Below are 20,890 nucleotides of genomic sequence, written 5' to 3'. Positions count from 1 at the left end.
AGTTTTAACCCTTATAACTCCCTAACAAAAAAAAATGTTGTTTCCAAAATTGTGCTGATGTAAAGCAGACATGTGGGAAATGTTACCTATTAAGTATTTTGTGTGACATATCTCTGTGATTTAAGGGCATAAAAATTCAAAGTTTGAAAATTGCTACATTTTTGCCAAATTTCCATTTTTTTCACAAATAAACGCAAGTTATATCGAAGAAATTTTACCACTATCATCAAGTACAATATGTCATGAGAAAACACTGTCAGAATCGCCAAGATCCGTTGAAGCGTTCCAGAGTTATAACCTCATAAAGGGACAGTGGTCAGAATTGTAAAAATTGGCCCGGTCATTAACGTGCAAACCACCCTCAGGGCTTAAGGGGTTAAAGTCACTTCAAATGTGAGGTGGTCCCTAAAAAAATGGTTTTGAAAACATTTTTCAAAAATGAGAAGTCGCTGGTCAACGTTTAACCCTTATAACTTAGCAAAAAAAAATTGTTTCAAAAATTGATGTAAAGTAGATATGGGGGAAATGCTTTTTATTAACTATTTTGTGTGACATATATCTCTCATTTAAGGGTATAAGAATTCAAAGTTGGAAAAGTGCAAAATTTCCAAACTGTTTGACAGAGATTTTTTCACAAATAGATACAAATTATAGCAAATCAATTTTACCACTCTCATGAAGTACAAGATGTCACAAAAAAAAAATTCTCAGAATCAATGAGATATGTTGACGCATTCCAGAGTTATAACCTCATAAAATGGTCAAAATTGTAAAATTTAGCTTGGTCATTAAGGTCAAAATTGGCTCAGTCATTAAGCAGTTAAAGAAAACCTATCAGCAGGGTATTCCTAATTAAAGTGAAGGCATGGCTATATTGCAGGCACGGTGTGTTATGGACCTGGTGGTTAGGAGCACCCGGAATGACCTGATGAGTAAACTTGAAATCGGGACTAGCTCTGGGGAAGTGGGAACTCTGCTGACCGCAAACCCTACTCCTATCACACACACTAGAAATAGCCGTGGAGCGTACCTAACTCTCCCTAGACGCCTCTTCACAGCCTAAGAGCTAACTACCCCTAAAGATAGAAATAGAAGCCTTACCTTGCCTCAGAGAAATTCCCCAAAGGTAAAGGCAGCCCCCCACATATATTGACTGTGAGTTAAGAGGAAAGTCACAAACACAGGAGTGAAACAGGTTTTAGCAAAGGAGGCCAGATTTAACTAAATAGTCAGAGGAAAGAAAAGGGATCTATGCGGTCAGCACAAAAAACTACAAAAAGCCACGCAGAGTAAGCAAAAAGTCTCCCCACACCGACTCACGGTGTGGAGGTGCCACTCTGCACCCCAAGAGCTTCCAGCTAGCAAGGGAATATCATGATAGCAAGCTGGACTAGAATATAGCAGTACTAAGAAATATATTTAGGAAGCAGTAACAACAAATGAACTAGCAAAGACTTAGCTTCTGCTGGAGTAGACAGGTCCTCAGAGAAGTCCAAGAGAGATCTGAACCAATACTGAAACATTGACAGCTGGCATGAAGTAACGATCTGAGTGGAGTTAAATAGGGAAGCCAACATAGCAATAAACGAGGGCAGCTGATAAAGCCAACCTCAGTGACCAGCAGTTCCGCTCGAAGCCACCAGAGGGAGTCCAAGAGCAGAACTAACCAAAGTACCATTCATGACCACAGGAGGGAGTCCGAGAACGGAATTCACAACAGTACCCCCCCTTGAGGAGGGGTCACCGAACCCTCACCAGGGCCCCCAGGCCGATCAGGATGAGCCAAATGAAAGGCACGAACAATATCGGCAGCATGGACATCGGAGGCAACAACCCAGGAATTATCCTCCTGACCATAGCCCTTCCACTTAACCAGGTACTGAAGCTTCCGTCTCGAAATACGAGAATCCAAAATTTTTTCCACCACATACTCCAACTCCCCCTCAACCAACACCGGAGCTGGAGGATCAACGGAGGGAACCATAGGCGCCACGTACCTCCGCAACAACGACCTATGGAACACATTATGGATGGCAAAAGAAGCTGGAAGGACCAAACGAAATGACACAGGGTTGAGAATTTCAGAAATCTTATAAGGACCAATGAAACGAGGCTTAAACTTAGGAGAAGAAACCTTCATAGGAACATAACGAGAAGACAACCAAACCAAATCCCCAACACGAAGTCGGGGACCAACACGACAACGGCGGTTAGCGAAACGTTGAGCCTTCTCCTGGGACAACGTCAGATTGTCCACTACATGAGTCCAAATTTGCTGCAACCTGTCCACCACAGAATCCACACCAGGACAGTCAGAAGGCTCAACCTGCCCCGAAGAAAAACGAGGATGAAAACCAGAATTGCAAAAAAAAGGCGAAACCAAAGTAGCAGAACTAGCCCGATTATTAAGGGCGAACGCAGCCAATGGCAAGAAGTTCACCCAATCATCCTGATCAGCAGAAACAAAGCATCTCAGATAGGTTTCCAAAGTCTGGTTGGTTCGCTCGGTTTGGCCATTTGTTTGAGGATGGAAAGCCGAAGAAAAAGACAAATCAATGCCCATCTTAGCACAAAAGGACCTCCAAAACCTAGAGACAAACTGGGAACCTTTGTCCGACACAATGTTCTCCGGAATGCCATGCAAACGAACCACATGTTGAAAAAATAATGGCACCAAATCAGAGGAGGAAGGTAATTTAGGCAAGGGTACCAAATGGACCATCTTAGAAAAGCGATCACAAACCACCCAGATGACAGACATCCTTTGAGAGACAGGAAGATCTGAAATAAAATCCATGGAAACATGCGTCCAAGGCCTTTTTGGGACTGGCAAGGGCAAAAGCAACCCACTGGCATGAGAACAGCAGGGCTTAGCCCGAGCACAAGTCCCACAGGACTGCACAAAAGAACGCACATCCCGTGACAAGGAAGGCCACCAAAAGGACCTAGCCACCAAATCTCTGGTACCAAAAATCCCAGGATGACCGGCCAACACCGAGCAATGAACCTCAGAAATAACTCTGCTAGTCCACCTATCAGGGACAAACAGTTTCTCCGCTGGACAACGGTCAGGTCTATTAGCCTGAAACTCCTGCAGCACCCGCCGCAAATCAGGGGAGATGGCAGACAGAATTACCCCCTCTTTGAGAATACCAGCCGGCCCTGGGACTCCCGGAGAATCAGGCACAAAACTCCTAGAAAGGGCATCTGTTGTGGATTCTGTTTGTGGGCTCCCTCTGGTGGTTACTGCTGGTACTGGGTGACTTTGGTGGGTTGCGGCCTTTGGTTTCCACCTGTCCATCAGTGGCTGGGTGTTTCCTATTTTACCTGGCCTTTCTGTCATTTCCCTTGCCGGCTATCAATGTATTCAGATGTGCTCTGTTTGGTTCCTGCCTACCTGCTCCCAGATCTTTCAGGATAAGCTAAGTGCTGATTTTCAGTTGTTTGGTTTTTTTGTCCAGCTTGCTTATTATGTCTCTATGCTAGCTGGTAGCTCTAGTGGACTGAGGTTCTCCCCATGTGCCATGAGTTGGCACATGGGTTCTTGTAATCTCAGGATGGTTTTTTTGATTAGGGTTTTTTGCTGACCGCTCAGTCCCCTTTTGTATCGTTCTGCTTTCTAGTTTACAGCGGGCCTCAATTTGCTAAAACTATATATATCATCTCTATGTGTGTGCCTTCCTCTCATTTCACCGTCAATACATGTGGGGGGCAACTATATCTTTTGGGGTTCATTCCGCTGGAGGCAAGTGAGGTCTTTATTTTCTCTGCAGTGCTAGTTAGCTCTTAGGCTGGTGCGTGGCGTCTAGAACCAACGTAGGCATGCTCCCTGGCTATCTCTAGTTGCGTTTGTCAGGCGTAGGGCAGCGGTCAGCCCAGGTTCCATCACCCTAGAGCTCGTCCGTAATATATTTGTACTTTGCTTGTCCTGTGCTATCCCTAGCCATTGGGATTCATGACAGTATAGCCGGCCCACAAAGTGTTAATTGTTTGGGCTGAAGCAGGAGAAAGAGAAGTGTTTAAGGGAAATTTATTTATTTATTTATTTTTTTTTCCCTTCAGAGTTTTGCTGCCTAGCCCTTAATTGCTGTCTAGCTGCTTCTTACCTCCTCTTAACCCTTGAATGGCTCTGATCTTAGCTGTTTAACATGGATGTCCAGAGTTTGGCTTCCAGCCTGAGTAATCTCGCGGCAAAAGTTCAAAACATACAGGATTTTGTTGTTCACACTCCCATGTCTGAACCTAGAATTCCTATTCCAGAGTTCTTTTCTGGAGATAGATCTACCTTCCTGAATTTCAGGAACAATTGTAAATTGTTTCTTTCTTTAAAATCTCGCTCCTCTGGAGACCCTGCTCAACAGGTCAAGATTGTAATATCTTTCCTGCGGGGCGACCCTCAGAATTGGGCATTTGCATTGGCACCAGGGGATCCTGCATTGCTCAGTGTGGATGCGTTTTTTCTGGCATTGGGATTGCTCTATGAGGAACCTAACCTGGAGATTCAGGCTGAAAAGGCTTTATTAGCCCTCTCTCAGGGGCATGATGAAGCGGAGATATATTGTCAGAAGTTTCGGAAATGGTCGGTGCTTACTCAGTGGAATGAGTGCGCCCTGGCTGCAAACTTCAGAAATGGTCTTTCTGAGGCCATTAAGGATATTATGGTGGGGTTCCCTACGCCTACAGGTCTGAATGAGTCTATGGCTATGGCCATTCAGATTGATCGGCGTTTACGGGAGCGCAAACCCGTGCACCAGTTGGCGGTGTCTTCTGAACAGGCACCTGAGACTATGCAATGTGATAGAATTCAGTCCAGAAGTGAACGGCAAAATTATAGGCGGAAAAATGGATTGTGTTTCTATTGTGGTGATTCAGCTCATGTTATATCAGCATGCTCTAAACGCACAAAAAGGGTTGATAAATCTTTTGCCATTGGTACTCTGCAGCCTAAGTTCATTTTGTCTGTGACTCTGATTTTTTCACTGTCTTCCATTTCCGTCGATGCCTATGTGGATTCGGGCGCTGCCCTGAGTCTTATGGATTGGTCGTTTGCTAAACGCTGCGGTTTTAGTCTGGAACCTCTGGAAGTTCCTATTCCTCTGAAGGGAATTGACTGTACACCATTGGCTATGAATAAACCGCAGTATTGGACACAAGTGACCATGCGCATGACTCCCGTTCATCAGGAGGTGATTCGCTTCCTTGTACTTTATAATTTACATGATGTACTAGTGCTTGGTCTGCCATGGTTACAAACTCATAATCCTGTCCTGGACTGGAAAACAATGTCTGTGTTAAGCTGGGGATGTCAGGGGGTTCATGATGATGCACCTCCGATTTCAATCGCTTCATCTACTCCTTCTGAGATCCCTGCGTTTTTGTCTGACTATAGGGATGTTTTTGAGGAGCCTAAGCTCAATTCGCTCCCTCCGCATAGAGATTGTGACTGTGCTATAGAATTGATTCCTGGCAGTAAGTTCCCTAAGGGTCGTTTATTTAGTCTGTCACTGCCAGAGCATACTGCTATGCGGAATTATATTAAGGAGTCCTTGGAAAAGGGACATATTCGTCCATCTTCGTCCCCTCTGGGAGCAGGTTTTTTTTTTGTGGCAAAAAAAGATGGTTCCCTGAGGCCTTGTATAGATTATCGCCTTCTGAATAAGATTACAGTCAAGTATCAGTATCCATTGCCATTATTGACTGATTTGTTTGCTCGCATTAAGGGGGCTAGGTGGTTCACTAAGATAGATCTTCGCGGTGCGTATAATCTGGTGCGGATAAAACAGGGTGATGAGTGGAAAACCGCATTTAATACGCCTGAGGGCCATTTTGAGTATTTGGTAATGCCTTTTGGACTCTCCAATGCTCCGTCAGTCTTTCAGTCCTTTATGCACAATATTTTCCGTGAATATCTGGATAAGTTTATGGTTGTGTATTTGGATGATATTTTGGTGTTTTCTGATGACTGGGAGTCTCATGTTCTACAGGTCAGGAAGGTGTTTCAGGTTCTGCGGGCCAATTCTCTGTTTGTGAAGGGCTCAAAGTGTCTCTTCGGAGTCCAGAAGATTTCTTTTTTGGGGTACATTTTTTCTCCTTCTACTATTGAGATGGATCCCGTCAAGGTTCAGGCGATTTGTGACTGGACACAACCTACATCTGTTAAGAGCCTTCAGAAGTTCTTGGGGTTTGCTAATTTTTATCGTCGGTTCATTGCTAATTTTTCCAGTATTGTTAAACCTTTGACTGATTTGACTAAAAAGGGTGCTGATGTTGCTGATTGGTCTCCTGCGGCCGTGGAGGCCTTTCAGGAACTTAAGCGCCGGTTTTCTTCTGCTCCTGTGTTGTGTCAACCAGATGCTTCACTTCCTTTTCAGGTTGAGGTTGATGCTTCCGAGATTGGAGCGGGGGCGGTTTTGTCACAGAGAAGTTCTAATGGCTCGGTGATGAAGCCATGTGCATTCTTCTCTAGAAAAATCTCGCCCGCCGAGCGCAATTATGATGTGGGTAATCGGGAGCTTTTGGCCATGAAGTGGGCATTTGAGGAGTGGCGTCATTGGCTTGAGGGTGCTAAACATCGTGTGGTGGTCTTGACTGATCACAAGAATCTCATTTACCTTGAGTCTGCCAGGCGTTTGAATCCTAGACAGGCTCGTTGGTCGTTGTTTTTTTCTCGTTTCAATTTCGTGGTTTCATACCTGCCAGGTTCAAAGAATGTGAAGGCAGATGCTCTTTCCAGGAGTTTTGTGCCTGACTCTCCTGGAGACACTGGGCCTACTGGTATCCTTAGGGATGGGGTAATATTGTCCGCCGTATCCCCAGACTTGCGACGTGCATTGCAGGAGTTTCAGGTGGATAAACCGGATCGTTGTCCACCAGAAAGACTGTTTGTTCCGGATGATTGGACTAGTAGAGTCATCTCCGAGGTCCATTCTTCTGTGTTGGCTGGTCATCCTGGAATATTTGGTACTAGAGACTTGGTGGCCAGGTCTTTTTGGTGGCCTTCCTTGTCTAGGGATGTGCGTACCTTTGTGCAGTCTTGTGAAGTGTGTGCTCGAGCTAAGCCTTGCTGTTCTCGGGCCAGTGGGTTGTTGTTATCCTTGCCCATCCCGAAGAGGCCTTGGACGCACATTTCCATGGATTTTATTTCTGATCTCCCGGTTTCACAGAAAATGTCCGTTATCTGGGTTGTGTGTGACCGCTTTTCTAAGATGGTTCATTTGGTGCCCTTGCCTAAGTTGCCTTCCTCCTCTGAGTTGGTCCCTTTATTTTTTCAGAATGTGGTTCGTTTGCATAGGATTCCAGAGAATATCGTTTCTGACAGGGGATCCCAGTTTGTGTCTAGATTTTGGCGGACGTTTTGTGCCAAGATGGGCATTGATTTGTCTTTCTCGTCTGCATTCCATCCTCAGACGAATGGCCAGACGGAGCGAACTAATCAGACCTTGGAAACTTATTTGAGGTGTTTTGTTTCTGCTGATCAAGATGACTGGGTTGCTTTTTTGCCACTGGCCGAATTTGCTCTTAATAATCGGGCTAGTTCGGCCACGTTGGTCTCTCCTTTTTTTTGTAATTCGGGGTTTCATCCTCGTTTTTCCTCTGGTCAGGTGGAGCCTTCGGATTGTCCTGGAGTGGACGTGGTGGTGGACAGGCTACATCAGATTTGGAATCAGGTGGTGGACAATTTGAAGTTATCTCAGGAGAAGACTCAGCAGTTTGCTAATCGCCGTCGCCGCGTGGGTCCCCAACTTCTTGTTGGGGATTTGGTGTGGTTGTCTTCTCGTTTTGTCCCTATGAAGGTCTCTTCTCCTAAGTTCAAGCCTCGGTTCATCGGTCCTTATAGGATCTCGGAGATTCTTAACCCTGTATCTTTTCGTTTGGATCTCCCAGCATCGTTTGCTATTCATAATGTGTTCCATCGGTCGTTGTTGCGGAGGTATGAGGTGCCCGTTGTTCCTTCGGTTGAGCCTCCTGCTCCGGTGCTGGTGGAGGGAGAATTGGAGTATGTTGTTGAGAAGATCTTGGATTCTCGTGTTTCCAGACGCAAACTCCAGTATTTGGTTAAGTGGAAGGGTTATGGTCAGGAGGATAATTCCTGGGTGGTCGCCTCCGATGTTCATGCGACTGATTTGGTCCGCGCCTTCCATAGAGCTCACCCTGATCGCCCTGGGGGTTCTCGTGAGGGTTCGGTGACCCCTCCTCAAGGGGGGGGTACTGTTGTGGATTCTGTTTGTGGGCTCCCTCTGGTGGTTACTGCTGGTACTGGGTGACTTTGGTGGGTTGCGGCCTTTGGTTTCCACCTGTCCATCAGAGGCTGGGTGTTTCCTATTTTACCTGGCCTTTCTGTCATTCCCTTGCCGGCTATCAATGTATTCAGATGTACTCTGTTTGGTTCCTGCCTACCTGCTCCCAGATCTTTCAGGATAAGCTAAGTGCTGATTTTCAGTTGTTTGGTTTTTTGTCCAGCTTGCTTATTATGTCTCTATGCTAGCTGGTAGCTCTAGTGGACTGAGGTTCTCCCCATGTGCCATGAGTTGGCACATGGGTTCTTGTAATCTCAGGATGGTTTTTTTGATTAGGGTTTTTTGCTGACCGCTCAGTCCCCTTTTGTATCGTTCTGCTTTCTAGTTTACAGCGGGCCTCAATTTGCTAAAACTATATATATCATCTCTATGTGTGTGCCTTCCTCTCATTTCACTGTCAATACATGTGGGGGGCAACTATATCTTTTGGGGTTCATTCTGCTGGAGGCAAGTGAGGTCTTTATTTTCTCTGCAGTGCTAGTTAGCTCTTAGGCTGGTGCGTGGCGTCTAGAACCAACGTAGGCACGCTCCCTGGCTATCTCTAGTTGCGTTTGTCAGGCGTAGGGCAGCGGTCAGCCCAGGTTCCATCACCCTAGAGCTCGTCCGTAATATATTTGTACTTTGCTTGTCCTGTGCTATCCCTAGCCATTGGGATTCATGACAGGCATCCGCCTTCACATTCTTAGAACCTGGAAGGTATGAGACCACAAAATCGAAACGGGAGAAAAACAGCGACCATCGAGCATGTCTAGGATTCAACCGCTTGGCAGACTCGAGATAAGTCAGATTTTTGTGATCCGTCAAGACCACCACGCGGTGCTTGGCTCCCTCAAGCCAATGTCGCCACTCCTCAAATGCCCACTTCATAGCTAGCAGCTCCCGATTGCCAACATCATAATTACGCTCAGCAGGCGAAAACTTTCTAGAAAAGAAGGCACATGGCTTCATCACAGAGCCATCAGAACTTCTTTGAGACAAAACAGCCCCTGCTCCAATCTCAGAAGCATCAACCTCAACCTGAAAAGGGAGCGAAACATCTGGCTGACGCAACACAGGGGCCGAAGAAAAATGACGTTTCTGCTCCTGAAAAGCCTCAACGGCCGCAGAAGACCAATTCACCACATCAGCACCTTTCTTTGTCAAATCAGTCAAAGGTTTAACCACACTAGAAAAATTAGCGATGAAGCGACGGTAAAAATTAGCAAAGCCCAGGAATTTCTGGAGGCTCTTCACAGATGTAGGTTGAGTCCAATCATAAATGGCCTGAACTTTGACAGGATCCATCTCGATAGTAGAAGGGGAAAAAATGAAGCCCAAAAAGGAAACCTTCTGAACTCCGAAGAGACATTTAGACTCCTTCACAAACAAGGAATTAGAACGAAGGACCTGGAATACCATTCTGACCTGTTTCACATGAGACTCCCAATCATCCGAAAAGACCAAAATATCATCCAAATATACAATCATGAATCTATCCAGATACTTTCGGAAGATGTCATGCATAAAGGACTGAAACACAGATGGAGCATTTGAAAGCCCGAATGGCATTACCAGGTACTCAAAATGGCCCTCGGGCGTATTAAATGCTGTTTTCCATTCATCGCCCTGTTTAATACGCACAAGGTTATACGCCCCTCGAAGATCTATCTTGGTGAACCAACTAGCCCCCTTAATCCGAGCAAACAAATCAGACAGCAGAGGCAAAGGGTGCTGAAATTTGACCGTGATTTTATTGAGAAGGCGGTAATCTATGCAGGGTCTCAGAGAAGCATCCTTCTTGGCCACAAAAAAGAACCCTGCTCCCAACGGTGATGAAGACGGGTGAATATGCCCTTTCTCCAAGGACTCCTTTATATAACTCCGCATAGCGGCGTGCTCTGGCACAGATAAATTGAAAAGTCGGCCCTTAGGAAACTTACTACCAGGAATCAAATTTATAGCACAATCACAATCCCTATGAGAGGGTAGGACACTGGATTTGGGCTCATCAAATACATCCTGGTAATCCGACAGAAACTCAGGGACTTCAGAAGGAGTAGAAGAAGAAATTGACACCAACGGAACATCGCCATGTACCCCTTGACAACCCCAACTAGACACAGACATTGATTTCCAATCCAATACTGGATTATGAACCTGTAGCCATGGCAAACCCAACACGACCACATCATACAAATTATGCAACACCAAAAAGCGAATATCTTCCTGATGTGCAGGAGCCATGCACATGGTCAACTGAGTCCAGTACTGAGGTTTATTCTTGGCCAACGGCGTGGCATCAATTCCCCTTAATGGAATAGGATACTGCAAAGGCTCCAAGAAAAAACCACAGCGACAGGCAAACTCCAAGTCCATCAAATTCAGGGCAGCGCTTGAATCCACAAATGCCATAACCAAGTAGGATGACAAAGAGCAAATCAGAGTAACAGACAAAAGAAACTTAGGCTGTACAGTACCAATGGTGACAGACCTAGCGAACCGCTTAGTGCGCTTAGGACAATCAGAGATAGCATGAGTGGGGTCACCACAGTAAAAACACAGCCCCCTCTGACGTCTGTGTTCTTGCCGTTCAGTTCTGGTCAAAGTTCTATCACATTGCATAAGCTCAGGCCTCTGCTCAGAGGACACCGCCAAATGGTGCACAAGCTTGCGCTCACGCAAACGCCGATCAATTTGAATGGCCAAGGACATTGATTCATTCAGACCAGCAGGCGTGGGGAACCCCACCATAACATCCTTAAGGGCTTCAGAAAGACCCTTTCTAAAAATTGCTGCCAGGGCACACTCATTCCATTGAGTAAGCACAGACCATTTTCTAAACTTCTGACAATATACCTCCGCTTCATCCTGACCCTGACACAAAGCTAGCAAGATTTTCTCTGCCTGATCCACTGAATTCGGTTCGTCATAAAGCAATCCAAGCGCCAGAAAAAACGCATCTACATTAAGCAATGCAGGATCTCCTGGCACAAGGGAGAGTGCCCAGTCTTGAGGGTCGCCACGCAACAAAGAAATAATAATTTTTACTTGCTGAATGGGGTCACCAGAGGAGCGGGGTTTCAAAGCAAGAAACAGTTTACAATTATTTTTGAAATTCAGAAACTTAGATCTATCCCCAGAAAACAAATCAGGAATTGGAATTCTTGGCTCTAACATCGGATTCTGAACTACATAATCTTGAATGCTTTGTACCCTTGCAGTGAGTTGATCCATACAAGAGGACAGACCTTGAATATCCATATCTACACCTGAGTCCTGAACCACCCAGAGGTTAAGGGGAAAAGAGAGACAAAACACACTGCAAAGAAAAAAAAATGGGTTCAGAACTTCTCTTATCCCTCTTTTGAGATGCATTAACACTTTGTTGGCCAGCTGTACTGTTATGGACCTGGTGGTTAGGAGCACCCGGAATGACCTGATGAGTAAACTCAAAATCGGGACTAGCTCTGGGGAAGTGGGAACTCTGCTGACCGCAAACCCTACTCCTATCACACACACTAGAAATAGCCGTGGAGCGTACCTAACTCTCCCTAGACGCCTCTTCACAGCCTAAGAGCTAACTACCCCTAAAGATAGAAATAGAAGCTTTACCTTGCCTCAGAGAAATTCCCCAAAGGTAAAGGCAGCCCCCCACATATATTGACTGTGAGTTAAGAGGAAAGTCACAAACACAGGAATGAAACAGGTTTTAGCAAAGGAGGCCAGATTTAACTAAATAGTCAGAGGAAAGAAAAGGGATCTATGCGGTCAGCACAAAAAACTACAAAAAGCCACGCAGAGTAAGCAAAAAGTCTCCGCACACCGACTCACGGTGTGGAGGTGCCACTCTGCACCCCAAGAGCTTCCAGCTAGCAAGGGAATATCATGATAGCAAGCTGGACTAGAATATAGCAGTACTAAGAAATATATTTAGGAAGCAGTAACAACAAATGAACTAGCAAAGACTTAGCTTCTGCTGGAGTAGACAGGTCCTCAGAGAAGTCCAAGAGAGATCTGAACCAATACTGAAACATTGACAGCTGGCATGAAGTAACGATCTGAGTGGAGTTAAATAGGGAAGCCAACATAGCAATAAACGAGGGCAGCTGATAAAGCCAACCTCAGTGACTAGCAGTTCCGCTCGAAGCCACCAGAGGGAGTCCAAGAGCAGAACTAACCAAAGTACCATTCATGACCACAGGAGGGAGTCCGAAAACGGAATTCACAACAACGGTGATACTGATTAAAATAACTGTGGTGAAGATATCCGTTTTGTGTTTTTTGTTTAATCAGCGCTTCAAGTTTTCTTGCAATGATATTTCTGTGTAGCTGGATGAGACTGAGTAGTGTCTTTTCATCCTGCTCTGGCCCTCCATCTGCCTATTGTGTTTGAATGACAGGACATCGATCTATCAGAGACCTGCCTCTTATTTTTGTGGACAACAAACAACAATAAACAGCAGTTCTACAAGAAAATGGCACCATCAGTGGCGCATGCGTGGTCACATTTTGCTCCCGGGCTGGTGGTCTGCATATAGTGGGTGGTGCATGCGCAGATTGAGAACTAGGAGTGATGACTTGTAGAAGTGCATGCGCTGCCGATGGTGCCATTTTCTTGAAAACCTGCTGTTTTATCAGAGACCACAAAAAGTACTACACCAGCTCGCGATTTGAAATAGTAGGTACATGACCGACAGATTGGTGTCATGTCCTTCAAATACAAGAAGGCAGATGGAGGGCCACAGCAGGGAGAAAAGACCCTACCCACAGCCCCGTCGCAATGTATGGAAATATCATTACAAGACTTGAAATGCAGATTAACCAAAACCCCAAAATGGATTTCTTCACCACAGGTATTATTTTAATCAGTATCATGCTGATATGGCAGAGGAGAAGTTTTTTTGTTTTTTTTCAGCTGCTTCATTTGTGCTCCACGGCTAAGGAGAAGATCAAGTATATTTCTTCACGATGCTGCTCCTCCTACTGTTGCTACCCTATTTTTTCAGGCTGCAACCCATCCTGACATGTGACTAGGTCAGGTTGCAGCTTGACATATGTTTATCACATTTTTTGAGAACCCCTTTATTACATTTGCACATTTTATTGTAACTTGATAACAACTTTGTGTGAGGTGCAAGTTTAGTGGGAGGTAAGTTTGTATCAACAAAATAGCTACTGAACTAGGTGATACTTATCTATGCGCCTTGGCCAGCAGATCTGAGTGGTTGGGTGACTGGTGAGGTTTAGGATTTAAGGCCCCGTCTCACTTAGCGACGCTAAAGCGATCCCGACAACGATACGACCTGTCAGGGATCGTTGCTGCGTCGCTATGTGGTCGCTGGTGAGATGTCAAACAGTGAGATCTTCCCACGATCGCTGCTGCGATCTCGCTGTTTGACATCTCACCAGCGACCTGTAGCGACCTGTACAACGATGTCACATGGGAGCTATTATGACGATTCAGTGTCTGAGTCGTCAACGAGGTCGTTGGTAAGGTGTCAAACACAGCGATGTGTGCTACCCAGCGGGACCTCAACGATCAAAAAAAGGTCCAGGCCATTCCGACACGACCAGCGATCTCACAGCAGGGGCCTGGTCGCTGCTACGTGTCACACATAGCGAGATCGCTACTGAGGTCGCTGTTGCGTCACAAAACTTGTGACTCAGCAGCGATCTCGCTAGCGATCTCGCTTAGTGAGACGGGGGCTTTAGTCCACAATAGTTAGCATATGCATATATGCCAATAAAAGTTTCTTTAGCACACAGAGATACATCTCACTGGGCTATCAATGATTTGATTTAAATAGAGGATTATGGTTTCAAGTTATATTGGGAACAATTTAGAGGATATAAAGGACCTGTCAGATGTCCTTTAAAAAAGATACCCACTTTGGGGTCAACATATATATTTGTTTTCCTTAAATGCAATTGGGTTTCATGAAAAAAAATTGCCCTGTTTGCCTTCTATAGCCTCTGTGTTGTCTCTCTCTTGCTGACTACAGAATGAGTTAACCGAAAATCAGTCAGTCAGTCAGCTATGATGGTCTGATGGGAGGTTGTAACTCTTTTTTTTCTTTTTCAAAGCTTCTTTCAGTTGATTGCCTTCTTTAACCTCTGTGTTGCATTGTCTATTGCTCAGCGCAGAATGAAATGACTGAGAATTTGTCAGTGAGTTCTTTCTGACAGGAGAGTTTCTTAATCTTTTTAATCTTTTATCTGTTTTTTCCTGATCTCCTTTCAGCTGATTTATGACTAGAGATGTCACATCAAGTTGCAGTGAAACACAGATTATAAAAGCCAAATGGTGCAACATTTTTAATGAAATCTTAAAGTCAAAAATTATTCTTAGACCCAAATTTATGCATTTAAGGACAAAAACATTGGACAACCCCTTTGATATATGCAGAACACTTAAGTCTAGAATGGAGGATTGTAATCAAAATTATCTTCAAATTTGTGACCTTCCACAAACTGTATATATCACATACCTAAAGATGAGCAAATTTAGCCTCAAATTTTACAAAATTTGCATTCTCCAAAATATGGACTTTTTGTAATTTACTCCACGTAAATGCAATAAATTGGTGGACAGCTTCAGCTTTGCTGAACCATTGTAATACTTATCAGATTGCTCACCTGTTGTGCCATCCTTGCATTCCACCAATTTCCGGCATGATTAGGCCTCTGAGGTCCCAGCACGCCGAGCCATCTCAGCATACCTCATGACATCACAACATCGCTGAAGAGACAGCACAGAGCAAAGGTTCATCAGAGCCCAAGTCATACTGGATATAGTTAAGAGGCCAAAACGTATAGGAGCTGGGGGGAATATGAACACAAATTGCACAGAGGACCAGACAGCGGAATGCGGGAAAGCGGTGAGGTCAATATTGATATTTCTGTTTTTTACATCCTACATTTATTATGCTATGAGGTCTGATGAGACTTTGCTTTGCTGCAAACTGAATTTCCCTGTAAATCCACTTGAGGTGACTTTGTGCAGCAGGCCTTCATGGTAAAATAGCTGCTAGGAAACCACTGCTAAGGACAAGCAACAAGCAGAAGAGACTTGTTTGGGCTAAAGAACACAAGGAATGGACATTAGACCAGTGGAAATCTGTGCTTTGGTCTGATGAGTCCAAATTTGAGATCTTTGGTTCCAACCACCGTGTCTTTGTGCGACGCAGAAAAGGTGAATGGATGGACTCTACATGCCGGTTCCCACCGTGAAGCATGGAGGAGGAGGTGTGATAGTGTGGGGGTGCTTTGCTGGTGACACTGTTGGGGATTTATTCAAAACTGAAGGCATACTGAACCAGCATGGCTACCACAGCATCTTGCAGGGGCATGCTATTCCATCTGGTTTGCATTTAGTTGGACCATCATTTATTTTTCAACAGGACAATGACCCCAAACACACCTCCAGGATGTGTAAAGGCTATTTGACCAAGAAGGAGACTGATGAGGTGCTACGCCAGATGACCTGGCCTCCACAGTCACCAGACCTGAACCCAATCAAGATGGTTTGGGGTGAGCTGGACCGCAGAGTGAAGGCAAAAGGGCCAACAAGTGCTAAGCATCTCTGGGAACTCCTTCAAGATTGTTGGAAGACCATTCCCGGTGACTATCTCTTGAAGCTCATCAAGAGAATGCCAAGAATGTGCAAAGCAGTCATCAAAGCAAAAGGTGGCTACTTTGAAGAACCTAGAATATACAGGTCCTTCTCAAAAAATTAGCATATAGTGTTAAATTTCATTATTTACCATAATGTAATGATTACAATTAAACTTTCATATATTATAGATTCATTATCCACCAACTGAAATTTGTCAGGTATTTTATTGTTTTAATACTGATGATTTTGGCATACAACTCCTGATAACCCAAAAAACCTGTCTCAATAAATTAGCATATCAAGAAAAGGTTCTCTAAACGATCCATTACCCTAATCTTCTGAATCAACTAATTAACTCTAAACACATGCAAAAGATACCTGAGGCTTTTAAAAACTCCCTGCCTGGTTCATTACTCAAAACCCCCATCATGGGTAAGACTAGCGACCTGACAGATGTCAAGAAGGCCATCATTGACACCCTCAAGCAAGAGGGTAAGACCCAGAAAGAAATTTCTCAACAAATAGGCTGTTCCCAGAGTGCTGTATCAAGGCACCTCAATGGTAAGTCTGTTGGAAGGAAACAATGTGGCAGAAAACACTGTACAACGAGAAGAGGTGACCAGACCCTGAGGAAGATTGTGGAGAAGGACCGATTCCAGACCTTGGGGAACCTGAGGAAGCAGTGGACTGAGTCTGGTGTGGAAACATCCAGAGCCACCGTGCACAGGCGTGGGCAGGAAATGGGCTACAGGTGCCGCATTCCCCAGGTAAAGCCACTTAAAAGCAGCACTGGACTGTTGCTAAGTGGTCCCAAGTACTTTTTTCTGATGAAAGCAAATTTTGCATGTCATTCGGAAATCAAGGTGCCAGAGTCTGGAGGAAGACTGGGGAGAAGGAAATGCCAAAATGCCTGAAGTCCAGTGTCAAGTACCCACAGTCAGTGATGGTGTGGGGTGCCATGTCAGCTGCTGGTGTTGGTCCACTGTGTTTCATCAAGGGCAGGGTCAATGCAGCTAGCTATCAGGAGATTTTGGAGCACTTCATGCTTCCATCGGCTGAAATGCTTTATGGAGATGAAGATTTCATTTTTCAGCACGACCTGGCACCTGCTCACAGTGCCAAAACCACTGGTAAATGGGTTACTGACCATGGTATTACTGTGCTCAATTGGCCTGCCAACTCTCCTGACCTGAACCCCATAGAGAATCTGTGGGATATTGTGAAGAGAAAGTTGAGAGACGCAAGACCCAACACTCTGGATGAGCTTAAGGCCGCTATTGAAGCATCCTGGGCCTCCATAACATCTCAGCAGTGTCACAGGCTGATTGCCTCCATGCCACGCCGCATTGAAGCAGTCATTTCTGCCAAAGGATTCCCGACCAAGTATTGAGTGCATAACTAAACATTATTATTTGATGTTTTATTTGTTTGTTATTAAAAAACACTTTTATTTGATTGGACGGGTGAAATATGCTAATTTATTGAGACAGGTTTTTTGGGTTATCAGGAGTTGTATGCCAAAATCATCAGTATTAAAACAATAAAAGACCTGACAAATTTCAGTTGGTGGATAATGAATCTATAATATATGAAAGTTTAATTGTAATCATTACATTATGGTAAATAATGAAATTTAACACTATATGCTAATTTTTTGAGAAGGACCTGTAAGACATAATTTCAGTTGTTTCACACTTTTTTGCTAAGTATATAATTCCACATGTGTTAATTCATAGTTTTGATGCCTTCATTGTGAATGTACAATTTTCATAGTCATAAAAATACAGAAAAATCTTTAAATGAGAAGGTGTGTCTAAACTTTTGGTCTGTACTCTATATTAGAAGACCACAACGACAATATTAATTAGGGCTCATACTCACTTGCGTGAAATACTGCCGAGTCTCGCATGGTAACACCCGGCTCTGCCACCGCCACTTGGGAGCGGAGCGTGCAGCTCCATGTATTGCTATGTGGCCGCACGCTCCGCTCTGGAGTGCTGGGTTTTAACATGCGACACTCGGCTGTATTTCACGCAAGTGAGTATGAGCCCTTAATGAGTAAATCATCAATTGGAAAGGGGCTGTTATTCTGGTATTTCAATCCATATTCTATGTAGAATTCCTCATTTGTGAATGTAAATGTGAAATATTCACATATAAAACTTAGTAATACCAAGTAATTTTTGCAGAGATAATAGCGGCCAGGTTTGTAGTAAAGTTTAATTTTACCGATGAAAACATAATATTTGATTAAATGTTCTGCCTTTACTAACAGTTAAATGCCATGACTCTCCATGGTGCCTATTATCTAAAGAATGGAAATCATTAGGGTCTAATTTTGCACCACTCTTTATCTATATTTGGAGTGACATGTCAGTGTATCATACTGGGTATCCTAATAGTAAAAGAGTTTACATGTAAGTCATGCCCTGCAGAGTATAATTTGCTGGAAAGATAATAATGAAGATGAAAATTAAATATAATGAAGAAGAAAATACTGTGCCTTTATTCTGGTTCTACATTTGACAAATTGCTACATGAGTTGAAAAGAAAAAAGTGTGGACAATTAAAACAACAATTCTGCAAATACGCTTTAGTATTGTAAAATTAGAATTATTCACTTCAATTATACTGATAGAAAATGTGAGTAAAGGCTATTGCTTAGTAAAGTCTATTATTACTTTAACGGCTCATATTGTGATATTCATACATAATTGTGTTTATAATTATACATTATAACCAAAATGTAATGTAAATGTTTCCTGTGGATTCTGTGAAACCTTTTTTGATCTCACTTCCCCTCCCGATTCATTCTCGTTTAATCAAAACACAATACTACTAAAAATCCGTTTGCAACCATTAGGCTGAGTTTAGCATTTTCTTCCAATGCAATGAAATTAACATTGTAGCATCTTGTTATTTCAGGCTCCCTTCTTAGATATGAATTTGATCCTGTAATGAAATATATGCATCACCTAAGCTATTTATAGCACATAATATTTGCTAGCAAGGGAATAAATGGTACACAAATAGACAGCTTCCGCCAACCAACATGACCCATTTAACTTAGGACGCAATGTTCTCCAGATTTGATTCACATTCATTTTCCAGATGCAGAATGCTGGGTTAAAGTTTTCAAAATAATTTACATATGTTTTTTTTTCATCCTAATTATCTAATTTGACTACATACAGTCAAATAGCCCATTTTTTTCTTCAGATTTATGTTGGTAATTGATCTCTGTAATACACTATGTTTAATAATGGGTATTAATATGAATTCTATGTATCATTCTTCCGGTTTTAAATGCTCGCAAAATAATGTGCATTATGAAAGCTGCATATTCTGGCTTAGTAGATAAATAGGTGGTATCTCCAGAATTTTAAATTATACTTATTGTGTTTGACCCTCAAATTTGTAGATACGAACATGAAAGTTGTAAACCACAATCAAAAAGTGCATTGTCTACAGTCAATGAAACTTACCTGGGGATATGGCGATGTCCTGGATTTAGACTTTGTACTAGTTAGACGTGATTTATTACTCTTCCGACTATCGTTTATGGTTGGATTCGAATTTGCATAAGAAAATGTTGGTTTAGTTGTGACTTGATCTAAAGACAGCTGAAGTCCTTTGTATTCTGTATCTCTGTATAAGAAACAGCATATATTAAGTATGTTTCATATCTGTAATATAGAAAAAGCATGTACATATGCACACAAGAGCGATTCATGATTTGCTCCAATAGATGACTACATTTTCAAGTCTTACAGATGTCATTTAATTACAAGTCTGAACACGTTTTCAAACATGACCTTATTTTATATAGTAAGGTATATATCAGTCTAAAACCATGTGTTTAAGAGAAAGCACAGGTTAAAAGGGAAGGAGCTGACAGGCAAAACCCAGAATCGGTTAGAAGCTAGTGTGACCATGGGATTTTTATGTGCTTTATGTACTTTTTAAAGAGTTGTTTGATCTAAAATGATAAGCCTGCAGTCACTCTGTGTGACTGCTATGTGAATACTCCTAACCAGAATCCAACTATTGGTCATGGCCTTACTGCATACACTAGTAGGAAGCAAGGCCGCGCCCACAAGATGGCCGTACTCACTGGACGGTGGCATCACTAAATGATGTGCGGCCCGACTCTATACAAGTATATGGAGAGAGGCCACATTTGCTACTCAGGTTATGGCCAGGAGTATTCCTAATGCATATGTACCTGCCAGTCGCAGCTCAGAAACTGGAGAATCTTCACAGTGCACATTGTGTGCACTGGGTGGATTTATGTCTGTAGTCACACAGAGTTACTGCAGACTTATCATTTTAGACCGGACAACCCGTTTAACCTCTTGGAAATTTGTGAATGTAAACCTCTGTTGATATCAAGATGGACCACTGTGCTGCTACTTGTATACATTAGTTTATTCCTTAAGGAAATCTACTATTGTCCTATTGAAGATCATGTGAGAAACTACTCAACACAGTATGACAGATGGATATAATCTTCAGATGAATCCTGCTCAAATACTAACAGTATAGTGACAGAAGAGGATTCAGGAGGATGTTAGATCCACTCAAAAGATGGTAAATGTGGTAAGTTGTTATTTTACATGAATCTTCTAAGCTCCTGTTTTCAGTTTTTGTGCCATGCATTGCTGAATGATAACTACTGCTGTCAGCCCTCTTTCCTGAAACACAGTGAGCTTCCTTCCCCCTCTTAGCTGGGCTTTGCATTTAGGTATACTGAGTGTCTCTACCCGCTTTCAGAGACATACTTGATTAAATCTGTAGGTGGTCATACACATGAAATAACTGTACATTTTTGAGTTAGACCATCCATTTGTCTCAAAAATATGCTCATATACATTAGATGTAAGACAGATAAACCTGCAAGCAGAGGTAGCCAACTATCTAATTTGTATGTGGGTGTCCCACTCTCTCCTGACAGCAAATGTTGGGCAGAAAGAAAGGATTAGCATTTTGTATTTCAATG

The 20,890-nt window shown here is 43.3% G+C and overlaps 1 protein-coding gene across 2 annotated transcripts in view; it reads right to left on the bottom strand.

Moving 5' to 3' along the window:
* SIM1 (SIM bHLH transcription factor 1) overlaps positions 1-20,890 on the bottom strand; it is a 195,169-nt gene that overhangs the window by 49,529 nt on the left and 124,750 nt on the right. For both annotated transcript variants that reach the window (XM_077289662.1, XM_077289663.1), the window contains one exon: positions 19,377-19,539. In XM_077289662.1, the coding sequence (XP_077145777.1) occupies positions 19,377-19,539 (163 nt within the window). The remainder of the gene's footprint in view (positions 1-19,376; positions 19,540-20,890) is intronic.

The sequence above is a fragment of the Ranitomeya variabilis genome, chromosome 2 (genome assembly GCF_051348905.1).
Source record: "Ranitomeya variabilis isolate aRanVar5 chromosome 2, aRanVar5.hap1, whole genome shotgun sequence".
NCBI lineage: Eukaryota > Metazoa > Chordata > Amphibia > Anura > Dendrobatidae > Ranitomeya > Ranitomeya variabilis.
Note: the sequence above shows the minus strand (reverse complement) of the source record. Positions and strands in the feature narration are given on the sequence as shown.